General features: G+C 39.8%; 1 protein-coding gene across 1 annotated transcript; it reads right to left on the bottom strand.

The window, feature by feature from the left end:
* Positions 1-1,890: 1,890 nt before the first annotated feature.
* Positions 1,891-15,756, bottom strand: TNFRSF9 (TNF receptor superfamily member 9). The gene is made up of 7 exons (XM_078073831.1): positions 15,579-15,756; positions 14,742-14,849; positions 14,198-14,335; positions 13,475-13,541; positions 11,301-11,389; positions 10,608-10,742; positions 1,891-3,708 (listed from the first exon to the last, which is right to left on the bottom strand). The coding sequence occupies exons 1-7, from the start codon at positions 15,676-15,678 to the stop codon at positions 3,620-3,622; spliced, it is 726 nt and encodes a 241-aa protein (XP_077929957.1). The 5' UTR covers positions 15,679-15,756; the 3' UTR covers positions 1,891-3,619.
* Between the last annotated feature and the right edge of the window lie 353 nt (positions 15,757-16,109).

Here is a 16,109-nt window from a genome sequence, read left to right as displayed (position 1 = left end):
GCAAAAAACATGAGCAAGTGTTTCACAAAAAGAAACACAAATGATATAAGAACATGTGACAAGATGCTCATTAGTAATTTGGGAAATGCAAATTAGACCACAGTGAGATGCCCTCTTAAACCCACTAGATGGGCAAAGTTAAGAGTTTGACGATCCGGGAGGGTAGCAAGGATGGGATTCAGTGAGGCTGATAGGTGCATGACTTAGAACCACTGTTCTGAAAAGCAGTTCAGCACCACAGCGGACTTCTTGTTGTTCAGGCATATTTTCTGGTCCTCCCTGGGTGAAGATTATGCCTTCCACCCCGTTGATGCACAGCTTCACTGTGTGATTTGCTCTAAAGGTTAGAATCTGGCCAACCAGCTGTGAGCAAAGTGGCCAGTACCCCTTTGCCATGAGACACCCAACATTCCAAATGGAAGCTGCTCCTTCCACCTAAACCCTAGTGACATAATGTGGGACGGAGCCACGGCCAGCATGTGATGACAGCAAGAAATGCATCTCTGCATCTCTGTTGTTTTGCTGTAGTCCATTAAGATTGTGGGGGGTGGTAAGGAGGGTCGTTTTTTATTTCTGCATAACTTAGCTCATAAGGTTGAACATTCATGTGCCCTAAGACCCAGAAATTTCACTCTAAGAAGTTTCCCTAGAGACACTTCCACAAGACACACACAAAAGAACATTCATATCAACATTGTCTATAATTGCAAAAAAACCTGGAAACAACTCAAATGTCCTTTGGTTCAGAATGGATCGATAAATTATGGTATATTTGTAAAATGATACAATCATCAGAAAGAATGCATTCTATGGCTAAAATTAACAAGTCAGGAAATGTCAGATGTTGGCGGGGATGCGGAGAAAGGGGAACCCTCCTACACTGTTGGTGGGAATGCAAGCTGGTGCAGCCACTCTGGAAAACAGTATGGAGGTTCCTCAAAAAGTTGAAAATAGAGCTACCATACGATTCAGCAATTGCACTACTGGGTATTTACCCCAAAGATACAAAAGTAGGGACCCGAAAGGGTATGTGCACCCCGATGTTTATAGCAGCAATGTCCACAATAGCCAAACTGTGGAAAGAGCCAAGATGTCCATCAACAGATGAATGGATAAAGAAGATGTGGTATATATATACAATGGAATATTATGCAGCCATCAAAAGGAATGAGATCTTGCCATTTGCAACGACGTGGATAGAACTGGAGGGTATTATGCTGAGCGAAATAAGTCAAACAGAGAAAGACATGCATCATATGACCTCACTGATATGAGGAATTCTTAATCTCAGGAAACAAACTGAGGGTTGCTGGAGTGGGGGGTGGGGTGGGAGGGATGGGGTGACTGGGTGATGGACACTGGGGAGGGTATGTGCTCTGGTAAGCACTGTGAATTGTGCAAGACTGTTGAATCTCAGATCTGTACCTCTGAAACAAATAATGCAATATATGTTAAGAAAGAAAAAAAAAAAGAAGAAGAATGTAGCAGGAAGGGAAGAATGAAGGGGGGGAAATCGGAGGGGTAGACGAACCATGAGAGACGATGGACTCTGAAAAACAAACTGAGGGTTCTAGAGGGGAGGGGGGTGGGAGGATGGGTTAGCCTGGTGATGGGTATTGAGGAGGGCACGTTCTGCATGGAGCACTAGGTGTTATGCACAAACAATGAATCATGGAACACTATATCTAAAACTAATGATGTAATGTATGGGGATTAACATAACAATAAAAAAATTTAAAAAAAAAGAAAGAATGCATTCTAGTTATACACAATAACATGAATGAGTTTTTACAAATAGAATTTTGAGTGATTAAAGCAAGTCACATACAGCATAATACCATTTTCATAAAGCTCAAAAACAAGCAAAATTAAAGAACATAGTTTTGGGGTACATAAATATATGAGCAATGATTCTTTTTTTAAGCAAGGGAATGGATCAAATTGAGTTCCAAGAGAGCGTGCCTGGGGGAGGCAGATAAGGGAGGGAAGCAACACACAGATGGTGGTTGACCTTGACTCTGACCCTATGAAGGGTCACATGTTCAATATTGTAGGCTTTGTGGGCCTTACAGTGTCTTGTCTCTACTCAAATCTACTGTTGTAATGCAAAAGCCACCTGAGTGTGGTTGTTTGTTCCAATAAAACTTTATTTATGGACTCTGAAATTTGAATTTTACATACTTTTTCATTGTTCATTCCCACCTGTTCCATTTATCTAGTGTATGTGCCAGATATTATTTTTAATGTTCTTAAGAATTAAAAACACAGGGCGCCTGGGTGGCTCAGTTGGTTAAGCGACTGCCTTCGGCTCAGGTCATGATCCTGGAGTCCCGGGATCCAGTCCCGCATCGGGCTCCCTGCTTGGCAGGGAGTCTGCTTCTCCCTCTGACCCTCCTCCTTCTCATGCTCTCTGTCTCTCATTCTCTCTCTCTCTCAGATAAATAAATAAAATCTTAAAAAAAAAAAAAGAATTAAAAACACATAAGCTAATTTTTTTAAACGGGCAAAACAGATGAAGGGGATTAAGAGACACAAACTTCTAGGGGAGCCTGGGTGGCTCAGTTGCTAAGCGTCTGCCTTCGGCTCAGGTCATGATCCCGGGGTCCAGGGATCGAGCCCCGCATTGGGCTCCCCGCTCCGCAGGAAGCCTGCTTCTCCCTCTCCCACTCCCCCGGCTGTGTTCCCTCTCTCGCTGTGTCTCTCTCTGTCAAATAAATAAATAAAAAAAAAAAAATCTTAAAAAAAAAAAAAAGAGACACAAACTTCTAATTATAAAATAAACAAGTCACAGAGATGAAAAGTACAGCATCGGGAATACGGTCAATAATACTGTAATAACATCATATGGTGACAGATGGGGACAATACTTATCGTGGTGAGCACTGAGTAATGTACAGAATTGTGGAGCCTCTATGTTGTACACCTGAAACTTATATAACATTGTTTGTCGATTATACTTCAATAATAAATAAAAAATTTTAAACAACCATAAAGAACCAAAATGTAAGCCCTGGTTCAGAGAGGAGCAGCACAAAGCAGAAGATACGAAGATGGAGGGGACCACAAAATTTGCAAAGACATTGGAACTCTTTCCAAAACTCTCCCTCAAGGTCTGAGATATTTTTCCCTTGACCTCAAATCTGGGCACTGTCATAATTTCCCCCCTCATATCAGTAGAGCTCATTGTCTTGAATATCTGAACCAATGGAAAATTTGGTTGGGGGTATTTCCTGCATCTTATGGCTTTTTGTCATATGTTATATTAGCACACACACACACAAAATGGAATTGATTTTTAACTATCATTTTAGCTGGGCCATTAGCCTACGTGATGTAATTTTAAGTATAATTCTCTTTGGATTTCAAAAACAAACTAGCTGAAGCCTATTAAGCATTATCTAGAAAATGCCCCTTTCCCACAAGCTCTGTCCCATACATGCGCTAAAAGGGGTACATTTTTTAAAGACCAACCTGTCAGTATTTTGAGAAAACTTGGGGGTAATCCTGAGTCTTATCTAGGACCAGTGTCTTCAATTTAAAAAGATATGATGGTGGGATCATTCATGTTTCTCCTGTGATTCTTCTCAAGACAGTCCCAGTGGAGTTTTGGGTTTCTGCTTTACAGCTCACATTCTCCTTCTTCTTCTTCTGGAAATCGGCAACTACAGGCATCTTCCTCTTGAGCAGTTTGTACTGGTCTCATAAATGCTGAAAAGTAATTTAAAAACAACTTATCTTTTGTTGTTTGTTTTAGCCATTTAACATCCAGTTTCTGTAAATCACAGTCACAGGACATCTCTAAGTCACAACCATGCTCAACTCTAATTTGAACAAGTTTATCAATAAGAGAGATAATAGCAAGTAGGAGCTTTTTCTCAGGATTATTTACAATTTCTTCTTACCAATTACTCTTATTGGTCCTGAAAAACGATTTTCTTTATTTTCTACGATGGCTAAAAACTTGAGCATGAATCGCTATAGCACAAAATTAGTCATATCCCAAATGTAACCATAGTTTCAATTCAGCAGTATGGATTTTAGTCTTGAGAGTTACTCAGATTACACACTAGACAGTTTCTTTTGAATGAAATGCTTATGGCACCAAGATATTAAAAATACTCCCACTACTTCTATCTATCGGCAATTAAAGAATTGATTTGTACATTAATTTCCTGGTTTCCTTTTACACGTTAGGGTGAAGTATTTGTGTTACTGCTGAGCAACTTTTCATCTTTTTTTAAAAGATTTTATTTATTTATTTGAGAGAGAGAGAGAGTGTGTGTGTGTGTGTGTGTGTGTGTGTGTGTGCAAGTAGGGGGTGGAGGGCGAGGAGCAGAGGGAGAGGGACAAAAAGACTCTGTGCTGAGTGTGGAGCCCAATGTGGGCTCAATCTCAGGACCCTGAGATCATGACCTGGGCCAAAATCAAGAGTTGGACCCTTAACTGACTGAGCCACCCAGCCCTGAGCAACTTTTCATCTTAAACAGATTTTTTTTTATAGCCCGACAAAGCAAAAGTGCCTGCCTTAATATTACATGCTTTTTGCTGTAAAAAAAAAAAAATAACCAAGGGGAGTGACATCACAAGAGGGCAACATAGTTTGTTCCCAACTTTGGTCTCCTTTATAAGAACAGTTAACAACTATTCAAGAAGAAGACACCACTGACAGAACCCTAGAACATGGGGATGAGGCTGGAGCACCCACCTCTGCATCACAAAGACCAAGACAGACTATTTTAAGATGGTAAGAGAAGGAGTTACCATTGACCACATTGCCCCTCTGGCAGGCCAGGACAGCACCACACAGACAGGTCTCCCCAAGCCTCTGGCTCCTCCAGTGGGAAAAGAGGACCCAAAGGGAACCTCTAGCTTCTCCCAGCATTGGGTCCTTTTATGGGAGCTCCTAGTCTGATCTCGCACCACAGGAAAGGCAGGGGAACATGCAGCGTCCAACCACTGGGAATCTGACTGTGTTGCAGAAGGGAGAGGAGCTTGCAGCAACCAGCACACAGATCTTGGCAGACTGAGTACATATTTGCAGAGTCCAAGTAGCAATCCCAACCAGTAGCTTTGTTTATCTGCAGAGCCAAGTTGAGCGTTCACCCTGACTAGGGAAGCTGATGGGGTGCAAATCTGCCTGATTCAGACCCTCAAACAAGGAGTTTTGCCCACTATAGAGCCTGGTTTGCCCAGGCAAGGAGCTGAATCACAGCTCCAGTTGCTGTGGAGAATGTCTTCCAGCCCAGTCTAACCAGAAGGGCCGGTGACAACTCCTGGAAGCCCAAATTCAATACCTGGTGAAAATATCTTTCAGGAATGAAGGGGCAATCAAGACATTCTCAGACGAAAAATTGAGAGAATTTGTCACCAGAAGGCCTACCCTAAAAGAATGGCTAAAAGGAAATTGTCTAAATAGAGGAGAAGTGATAAAAGAAGGAATCTTGGAACATCAGGAAGGAATAAAGAAAAAAGGAATGAACAAATATATGGGTAGATACAATAAACTTTCCTTCCCTTGAGTTTTCCAAATTATGTTTGACAGTTGAAGCAAAAATTATAACAGTGTCTAATATGGTTCTCAAAGTATGTAGTGGTAATATTTAAGATAAGTATATTATAAATTGGAGGAGTTTAAAAAGATGCAAAGGGAGGTAATATTTTTATACTTCATTCAAAGTGTTATAATGTTGATACTAGCAGATAGATAAATTATGTATAATAAATAGAGCAGCCACGACAAGAGTTATACAAAGAAATACACTCAAAAAAACCATAGGCAAATCGAAGTGGATTTCTAAAATATGTTCAGGTAATCCCAGGAATGTAGAGAAATGAAAACCAGAGAAAGCAAACAGAAAAGAAAAAATAAAATAGTATCTTAAGCCCTACCATATAAATAATTACATTAAATATATATGGTTTAAATATACCAATTAAAAGACAGAGATTAGTAGAGTGACCATTATATATTGTCTACAAGAAATTCACTTCAAGTATAAAATGGGAGCGCCTGGGTGACTCAGTTGGTTAAGCATCTGACTCTTGGTTTCAGCTCAGGTCACGATCTCAAGGTCGTGAGATCAAGCCCTGTGTCTGACTCTGCACTCAGTGTGGAGTCCTCTTAAGATTCTCTCTCTCATTCTTAATCTCAGGAAACAAACTGAGGGTTGTTAGAGTGGAGGGGGGTGGGAGGGATAGGGTGGCTGGCTGATGGACATTGGGTAGGGTATGTGTTGTGGTGAGCGCTGTGTATTGTGTAAGACTGATGAATCACAGACCTGTACCCCTGAAACAAATAATACATTATATGTTAATAATAAAAAAAATTTTTTTAAATATTCTCTCTCTTCCTCTCCCTCTGCCCCTCCCCCACTCATGTTCATGCACACACTCTCTCTCTCCCTCTCTCAAATAAATAAATAAAATCTTTATAAAAAAACAAATATAAAATGTAGTTGGGTTTAAATAAAAGAATGCAAAAAGGTATACCATGTATATATTAATTTTTTAAAGCAGGGCTATATTAATATCAGATAAAGTAGATTTCAGAGCAAAAAAAATTATCAGCACAGAGAGGGAACTTTCACAATTTTAAAAAAGTCAATTTACCCAGAAGACCAGTATTTACCCAGTATTTAGCAATACTAAATATGTGTACATCAATCAAGCTGCAAAATAGGTGAAGCTGGGGGTGCCTGGGTGGCTCAGTCGTTGAGCATCTGCCTTCGGCTCAGGTCATGATCCCAGGGTCCTGGGATCGAACCCCACATCGGGCTCTGCTCAGCAGGAAGCCTGCTTTTCCCTCTCCCACTCCCCCTGCTTATGTTCCCTCTCTCGCTGTGTCTCTCTCTGTCAAATAAATAAATAAATAAATAAATCTTTAAAAAAAAAATAGTGAAGCTGAACCTGACAAAACTGAAAGGAGAAATACACAAGCTCACAAATATATTTGGAGAATTAAGTGGATAATAAGGGAATACTATGAATAACTTAAACACATACATTTCACAACTTCAAGGAAATGGACTAATTCCTCAAAAAACACAATCACAACTCGCTCTCTATGAAGTAAATAACCTGAATAGTCCTACAATTATTAAGGAAATTGATTTTGTAATTAAAAATCTCCAAAAAGAAAATCTTCAGGTCCAGATAGTTTCACTAGAGAATTCTACCAACTATCTAAAGAAGAATTAACATCACTCTACACAATCTCTTCCAGCAAATAAAGAAGGAACACATCCCAACTTATTTGAGGAAGCCAGTATTACTCTGATAGCAAAACCAGACAAAGACAATTCTAGAAAAAAAAAAAACATAGACCACTATCCCTCATGTGAATGTAACTACAAAAATTCTTAACAAAATATTAACAAATAGAATTAAGCAATATATAAAAAGGATTATATACCATGACCAAGTGAAATTTAGTCTAAGGATGCAAGGCTGGTTCAATATTCAAACACGAATCTATGTAATCCACCATCTTAGGCTGATGAAGAAAAGTCACATGATCATATCAATTGATGCAGAAAAAGCATTTGACAAAATTAAACACCAGAAAACTAGAAATAGAGGAGGGACTTCCTCAACTTGATAAAAAAGATCTACTAAAAACCTATTGTTTACATCATACTTACTGGTGAAAGACTGAATGTTTTTTCCCTAAGATTAGAAGTGAGGCAAGGATATTCACCCTGACCATACTTTATTTGACATAGTGCTGGAAGTTCTAGCTAACATAAAGTCAAGAAAAAGAAAAAAAAGAAATGCAGATTGGAAAGGAAAAAATGAAACTGTCTCTATTTACAGATGAGTCCATGTAAAATCCCAAGGAGTTTATAACATGCTCCTAGAACTAATAAGTGAGTTCAGCAAGATCACAGAATACAAGATCAATCTATGAAAATCAACTATACTCTTATAGAATAACAACGAACAGCTGGAAAACAAAATTTAATATAAAATACCATTTGCAGTTCTTAAAAAAATTTACATGCTAAGGATTGGTATGCTGAAAACCACAAAATGCTGATGAAAGAAATAAAAGAAAAAGAAATAAAAGAAATGTCTTTACTATGTTAAGACATAAATACTTAACATAGTAAAGACATCAATTCTCACTAGATTAATATACAGGTTTACCACAGTTGCTATCAGAATCCCAGCTGACTTCTTGTAGATACAGATGAGATTGTCCTAAAAATTTATATGGAAATGCAAAGGAAGTAGAATAGCTAAAACAATGTTGAAAAAGAAGAATAAAGTGGGAAAAATCCATCTACCCTCTACCTACTTTCAAGAACTGTTTTATAGCCACAGTAATCAAGACAGTGTGGTCCTGGCAGAGAATAAACACACAGAACAGTGGAACAAAAGGGAAAAACCAGAAATAGCGCCCGCACAAGTATAATTAGCTGATTTTCGAGAAAGCCACAAAAGCGATTCAGTAGAGGAAGGATAATGTTTTCAACAAGTGACACTGGAGCAATTGGACATCGAAGGCAAAAAAAAAAAAAAAAAAAAAAATTCTTGACCTAAACCTCTCACACCTTATACAACACTTAACTAAAAATAAACCACGATTTAAATGTAAAACATTGAGAAAGGAGAAAATAAAAATCTTTGCAATCCAGGACTTGAAGAGTTCTCAGACATGACTCCATAAATGAAAAAAACTGGCAAATTGTACTTTATCAAAATTAAAATTTTTTTCTCTGCAGAAGACTCCATGAAGAGGAGGGAAAGGCAAGCTACAGAGTGGGCAGAAACACAAACCACACACCTGCAGAAGGACTCATCTAGAAGGTATCAAGGACTCTCCAATGTCAACAGTAAAACAGACAAAAATCCAATTAGAAAATAGACCAAAGACACGAAAGAACCTTTCACTGAGGAAAATACACAGTTGTAAAATAAGTACGTGAGGGGCGCCTGGGTGGCTCAGTCGGTTAAGCGTCTGCCTTTGGCTCAGGTCATGATCCCAGGGTCGGGCTCCTTGCTAGATGGGGAGCCTGCTTCTCCCTCATTCTCTCCCCCTGCCCCTGCTTGTGCTCTCTCTCTCTCTCTCTCTCTCTCAAATAAATAAAACCTTAAAAAAAAAAAAAAAGAAGTATGTGAAAAGATGTTTGACCCTTAGGGGAAGGCAAATGACCACAGTGGGCTATCACTGTATTCCTCTTCGCACAGCTGGGTAAGAAACTGTGGCAGTACAAAATGCTGGCAAGAGTGAGGAGGAAAGATAGCTCATATGCCACTGGTGGAACATTAAATGGTACAACTCCTCCAGAAAGTGGTTTGGCAGTTTCTTAAAGCAACAAACCATATGGCCCAGAAATTGCACTCCTGGGCTTTTATGTTAGCAATGTGAAAACTTACGTCTACACATAACCTGTACTCGATTATTCACAAAGGCTTTATATGCAATAGTCAAAAACTGGAAACTATCAAAATGTCCCTCAGTTGGTGAATGGTCAAACAAACTGAGGTTCAACCATGCCACGGAACACTGGTCAGCGGTTAAAACAAAACAAAAAAAAGAGCCCACCGTTGAAGCACATCATGCCTTGGGTGGATCTCAGTGACATTATGCTGAGTGAAAAAAGCTAATCTGAAAAGGTCACATGCTTATAATCCACTTATATATTGCATGCTTCTATTTATATAACATTCTCTAAGTGACAAAAGTGTAGAGATGGGGGACACCTGGGTGGCTCAGTCGGTTAATCATCTGCCTTCTGCTCAGGTCATGATCCCAGGGTCCTGGGATCAAGTCCTGCATCGGGCTCCCTGCTTCTCCCTCTGCCTGCTGCTCCCCCTGCTTGTGCTCCCTCTCTCTCTGTCTCTGACAAATAAATAAATAAAATCTTTGAAAAAAAAAGTGTAGAGATGGAAAACAGACTTGTGCTGCCAGGAGGGAGTGGGGAGGGAGTATATGTGACCACAGAGGACCAGCAGGAGGGGATCCTGGTGGTGAGAGAACACTTCTGTATTGGTTGTGCTGGAGGTTACGCCAATCTACACATGTGACCAAACGACACACAGCTAGACACACACAACGTGCCAAAGTCAACTGTCTGGTTTTCATATTGTGCTCTAGTTACAAAAGATGTAACCCCATGAATGACACGAGACTTTTCTGTACTGTCTTTACAACTTCCGGCAAACCTATAATTATTTCAAAATAGAAAGTTTTTTTAAATGGCCTAAAAATTTAAAAAATGGATTACAGTTTCATTGCAACTCACTAATTACTCATCACTACTCTTGGCAAAGCATTTGTATTGTAGGTGGGGGTGAAGGCGGGAAGGATAATTCTTTAAATCAGAGATTTTGGTGAGAGCTTGGGGGGGGTGGGTAACTGTTTTCCTGTGCATTGTAGAATTTCAGCAGCATCTCTGACTCCTTTCACTAGATGCTCTCCACACCCCCAAGGTTGTGATCATCAAAACTGTCTCCAGACATTACCAAATGTTCCCTCGGGGGCAAAATTGCCCTTGCTTGATAACCTCTGTGCTATGCTAACCCAAAAAATAATCTTTTCCTTTCTACTGTAAAAAGCCTTGCCTCAGAAGAGCTCATATCGAATATGTTTATATTGGTCTTACGTTGTTTGAATAAATACAGGAGTTTCTTTCTGCCATGGTTAAGAACAGAGAAACGGAACACGAGAAAGAACACCAGGAACAGCACGGCAGCCGAAGTCAGTGCAAGAAAGAAGATGGTGATCTGGGGGGTGTGACCTTTAAAAAAAAGCAAAAGGAGAAATACATGCAGATATACAGTTTTGCAAATATACATATATTTATAGTTACATTGGTAAACCCCTAATCACAAGGACAAGTGGTGCCTTGGACATCTCTAACCAGCTAACCTAATAAACTTGCTTGCACATAAGAAAACTTTTTTTAAAAACCTAAATAATTTTTCCAGAGGCCCACAAAAATTAAATGGCTTGGCCTCTCTAGAATATAGAAAATATGGGACTCCATCATCCCCTTAATTTGACATTATCAAAGGTGTAGTATTTGTCTGGGTAGTTTCACCTTGTTCTGCTTACTAATGTGTGTCTCAGATTGCATGACAAACACTTGAAAAAAGTTGACGGGTTTCTTGATGCCAGGATAAAACAAGGAAGGATTGCAGGAGGTGCCCATCGTAGGCAGAGACGTGAGGCATCACAGCATTGGGGTGATTTAGATTCCAATCAGAATAGCCATACTACATCCACTCTGATTCAACAGCAATGAACCAGCTACCTGGATCTCTTGCAGGGGCAGGCGTGGGGGCAGAGGCTGTACCTGGAGAGAAGTCAGCCGAAGCTGGTCCACATACCGCGTCACTTTCCTTTGTCCCATTCACAAGTACAGACTTGCCACCCAAAGAACAGCTTAGACCATCCAATGAAAAGAGTTCAAATAATTAATTTAGGTACAGGTCATTCTAATTAAAAATATTGACATTTTCCATCCAATAAAGCAGCCTAGTGACAAAGATGTGTGGGTCTGGGTTCATAGAGATGCTACGGCAAACATACACTTGGCTGACTGGCTTCCTCTAACTTTCACAGTTCTCCATAATTCACCCTACTCTCCTCACCTAACTGGATTCTTCTTTCTTCCCAGGCTGGGGAGCCCTGTCCCACAACTGTCCCCAGACTGTTTTGCCTGGTTAGTCTCTCACCTTCAATTTCTTAAGCATATTTGACCATCTCTGGCATATATGAAGGACAGACAACCTAGCATAAGGGTTAGGAGTTCCTAACCTTATGATGTGTTGGCATCAGACAGACAAGGGTTTGAGCCCAGGGTCTGTCTCTGTGCAGAATGACCATGGACAAGTTAAGAAAATCTCTCTAAGCTTGTTTTCTCATTTGTAAAATGAGGAATACATGCACCGAGGACTGTCGTGAAGAGCAAATGAATGACCCCAGGGACACACTTGTAGGGCTGGATGTTATGAACCCAGACCCACAAATCCCAATAAATGGTAGCTATCATCACCACCATCATCATCCCCATCAACATACCATCATCACCATCACCATTGTCCTGTCTTTTCCCTTATCCCTTTACCTAATGCAAACCGACTCTTCCTCCAACAGCAGTTCAATCCCACTTTCCATGCAGACTCATTGACTTCTCTGAACTACTTGTGTTGAAACACCTTAAAAAAAAATTTCCCCAATCTGTACGAACCAATTTTTTTTTTTTTAAGATTTTATTTATTTATTTGAGAGAGAGAGAATGAGAGAGAACACATGAGAGGGGATAGGGTCAGAGGGCAAAGCAGACTCCCTGCCGAGCAGGGAGCCTGATGCGGGACTCGATCCAGGGACTCCAGGATCATGACCTGAGCCGAAGGCAGTCGCTTAACCAACTGAGCCACCCAGGCGCCCATGTACGAACCAATATTTTTGTAACACCTAAGAATGTAAATGGAAAATAATAATCAAAATGATTTTCTAGTAAGAAAATCAAATGAAAAAAAGAACAAAGGCATACAAAATACAAGACCTCAATTTTTATTAGAGTTGATGGACACATATGACTCCGCCAATTGCCTTACACGTTTCTAAACGCTCACTCTTAGAATGTGTAGTGTTCCTGCCACAGACACCACAGACTGTCCGTGGACCAGCACCTGTCCACAGACCACACTCTGAGTAGCTCTGGTCCTGATCACACAGGTCAACAGGCATATTCCCATGTGTGCTGTTGGCTGTTTTACTTCTGTGATGGTCTTGTTTGCCCAAGTAGGTGTTGTGTTTTTGAGGGTAGGAAACATAATTTACCCTTCTTGTATCATCCTCAATGCTAGCCTTGCACCCTTGAAGATGGGCTGAGTGATCAGTGAGGAAAGGTAAGAGGCAGCAAAGAGATTGGAAGGAAACAGAACAGAACAGCTGGGGTAGACAGTAACAAAGTTCTAGTAAATCTGAGCTAAAGGCTCTGGGCATTATTTCTGGAGAAAATGCCCACTTTGTATCAAATCACTCCTACCTACCTCATACTGTTCACACACTGCCTGTTCATATGCTCTTCTATGCTTATATTTGATAGGCCCAAGTGGGGCTTAACTCATGACCCTGAGATCAAGAGTTACATGCTCCACCGACTGAGCCAGCCAGGTGCCCCAGAGAGATTTTTTAAAACTTCAGTGATAACATTCTTTGTCTTTAAAAATGTTAACCCAGGGATGCCAGGGTGGCTCAGTCGGTTAAGCATCTGCCTTCAGCTCAGGTCAGGATCCCAGTGTCCTGGGATCGAGTCCCTAGTCGGTCTCCTTGCTTGATGGGGAGACTGCTTCTTCCTCTGCCTGCCATTCCCCCTGCTTGTGCTCTCTCTCTCTAACAAATAAATAAATAAAATATAAAAAAAAAAAAACCAAACCTTTATAAAAAATAAATAAATAAATAAACCAAAAATGTTAATCCAGATTCTCTATTTTGAAAGCAAAAGGAAATTATACGTACTTTGTCCAGGGTTGACAGGAGCCATGTTTCTGATCATTAAATGTCCCAAAGTGACAGTCTTTACAACCTGCATAAAAATTAAAGCAACAATAAAAAAGGGAGTTTTTTATGATTTCATAACTTTTCCTGTGATGAACATAATTACAAAATAGTAAAGTCATTAGGGCGCCTGGGTGGCTCAGTTGGTTAAGCGACTGCCTTCGGCTCAGGTCATGATCCTGGAGTCCCGGAATCGAGTCCCACATCGGGCTCCCTGCTCGGCAGGGAGTCTGTTTCTCCCTCTGACCCTCCTCCCTCTCATGCTCTCTGTCTCTCATTCTCTCTCTCGCAAATAAATAAAATCTTAAAAAAAATTAAAAAAAAAATAATAAAGTCATTAACTTAATACAATCTACACAGGCTGTTCAACAATGCTTCTTGAAACGAAACCCCAAGATGACTAAAGGTTTTATTCTAATTGTACATAGAGTATTGTATATATATGTATAGAATGTATGCAAATGCATAATCCTGGTGAATAACAAATGTTGTGATTTCAAATTATTTCCATTGATTGAAAAATAATTTTGTAAATATCATATACTTGACTCAGTGGTTCATTGCATGTTACTTTAAGGTTCTACTAATCTATGTTTTACTTTATATTCAAAGGACCAAGACCTAAATTAATGACATATGTCTAGATAAACAGACTTGCACTAGATTGAAGAAGAGCAAACCTACCCTCTTTGGTTAATTCTTGACCTTGTTTACAATCCGGTTCACACATGGTGCATCCTGCCCCCAAGCAGTGGAATCCTGAGATGCACTCACACTCTGCATTGCTGATGGGGGAACACACCTTCTTGGTCCTGAAAACACCTACAAAATTTCCCAAGTTACATTACACTTGATCTCTGAATCCAGAAAGCAAATTTATGTTCTGCAATAAAAATCATCCTAAACAAACCCACAAAAACCATGCTCACTCTTACAATGCTCCTAATGACCTTAAAGTATAAAGTTCATTGTTTAAATCTCTATAGAAGACATTTTTACATTTTCCTAATTAAACACTTCTCTCTGGTCAAATGAGTGTTTCTTCTAATATTTAAAACCTCAATCTACAAATTATTGCTTTTACAGCAAATTATTTTACTGGACCTGCCTTTTGACAGAGGAACCAGCATAGTTAACACTTAACACTTTCCACCGAGATCAACATACTAGGGAATAAAAACCTGTTGTCCCAACACATGTCCGGATGAACACATCTTTTAAATCATACCTTCACACTTCCTGCATATGTCACAGGCCTTTTGTCCACTGGTGCTGGAGAAACTGTTTGGAGGACAAGGAAGGCAGATCTGACCCTTGTTTTTCCCACAGAAAGTACCTAAGAAGATAGATAATAGGTGTACTGTTGCATAGTAATCGCCCAAAGCATTATGAAGTTCACAAGAAAACTAGAGTAAGAAACATGATTAGTTTCTAGATGTCACAGTGACTTTATTTTGATTGACTTTTATAATTATACATTTGCAAGATTGCCTTTAGCATAGCAGCAGAATTACAAATAAGAAAGTATAGATATTGCATCACACAAACCAACAGAAAGAAAACAGTTTCCTTTATCTATTGAACAAAAAAAAACATGATTTCTCTTGATTGATCCAGGAGATCAATATGACTGGATTCAGGAGATCAGCATCCTTCATCAGTATACTAACAATACATGTGTCTGCTTTTTCCCCACTCTGTGAAGCCCCCTGCCACTTCTTATTCCTTGCTGTGCCCCCCAGTCTGAGCACAGGTCCTCACAGATAAGGCTGACATTTACTGAGGTCTCGCCATGTGCCATGCACTGTTCAGAATCTATCATAGGATCCTCCCAGCAGAGCAATGAGATAGGTTCTTTCATTATCCCCAGATGCCAAAGCTGGGGCACAAGGGATTAAGTGACATGGCTACATTCACAGCTAAGATGTAGCACCCAAGAAATATTTGTAAATGAATGAATTTTAAAAAAGTCACTGAAACAGAACTCATTAACCCTGACTACTAGACTAACTGAACCATGAGTTCAACAGAACAGATCAAACACACATGTTAATTTGGTTCTTACCAGCTGGGCATTTACTACAGGAATCCTGCATTGATCTTGTCCTCTCAAAATTCATGACCAACAACACGGTAGCCACTATGTTGTAATAGCCACTGCCCATGGTGAAATCTCACATAGATAAGATATGAGCAAAGCAGATTCCAAAGGGTTTTAATCAAAGTAGCTGGTTTCACAAATACCACTCTGCAAAAGGTAAAAATTTCCAAGAATGAGGTGGTTTCTCCTTTTAGGATTATCTACATTTCAACCATTACCTATGCAATCCACAAGACCATAACTCGGGGCTTCTCAGAAACAATTAATGATGGAATATTATGGAAAAGGTGCAAATGCATAGACACTTCTATGATAAGACGAACATGAATACACACATAGCTTTGTGCAGGTTTGCCAAAGTCTAACCGTGCACTCTTCAACATGTTCTGCCAAAATGCAGAAATAACAATAACAAGAATTTTTGGGGACTTTCATAGACACTTAGCATTAGCATCCAGATTTCAACAATGCCAGCTCTTTGCTGGCTCTGAGATA

Source organism: Halichoerus grypus, chromosome 5 (genome assembly GCF_964656455.1).
Source record: "Halichoerus grypus chromosome 5, mHalGry1.hap1.1, whole genome shotgun sequence".
In the NCBI taxonomy this organism is placed as follows: Eukaryota; Metazoa; Chordata; class Mammalia; order Carnivora; family Phocidae; genus Halichoerus; species Halichoerus grypus.
Note: the sequence above shows the minus strand (reverse complement) of the source record. Positions and strands in the feature narration are given on the sequence as shown.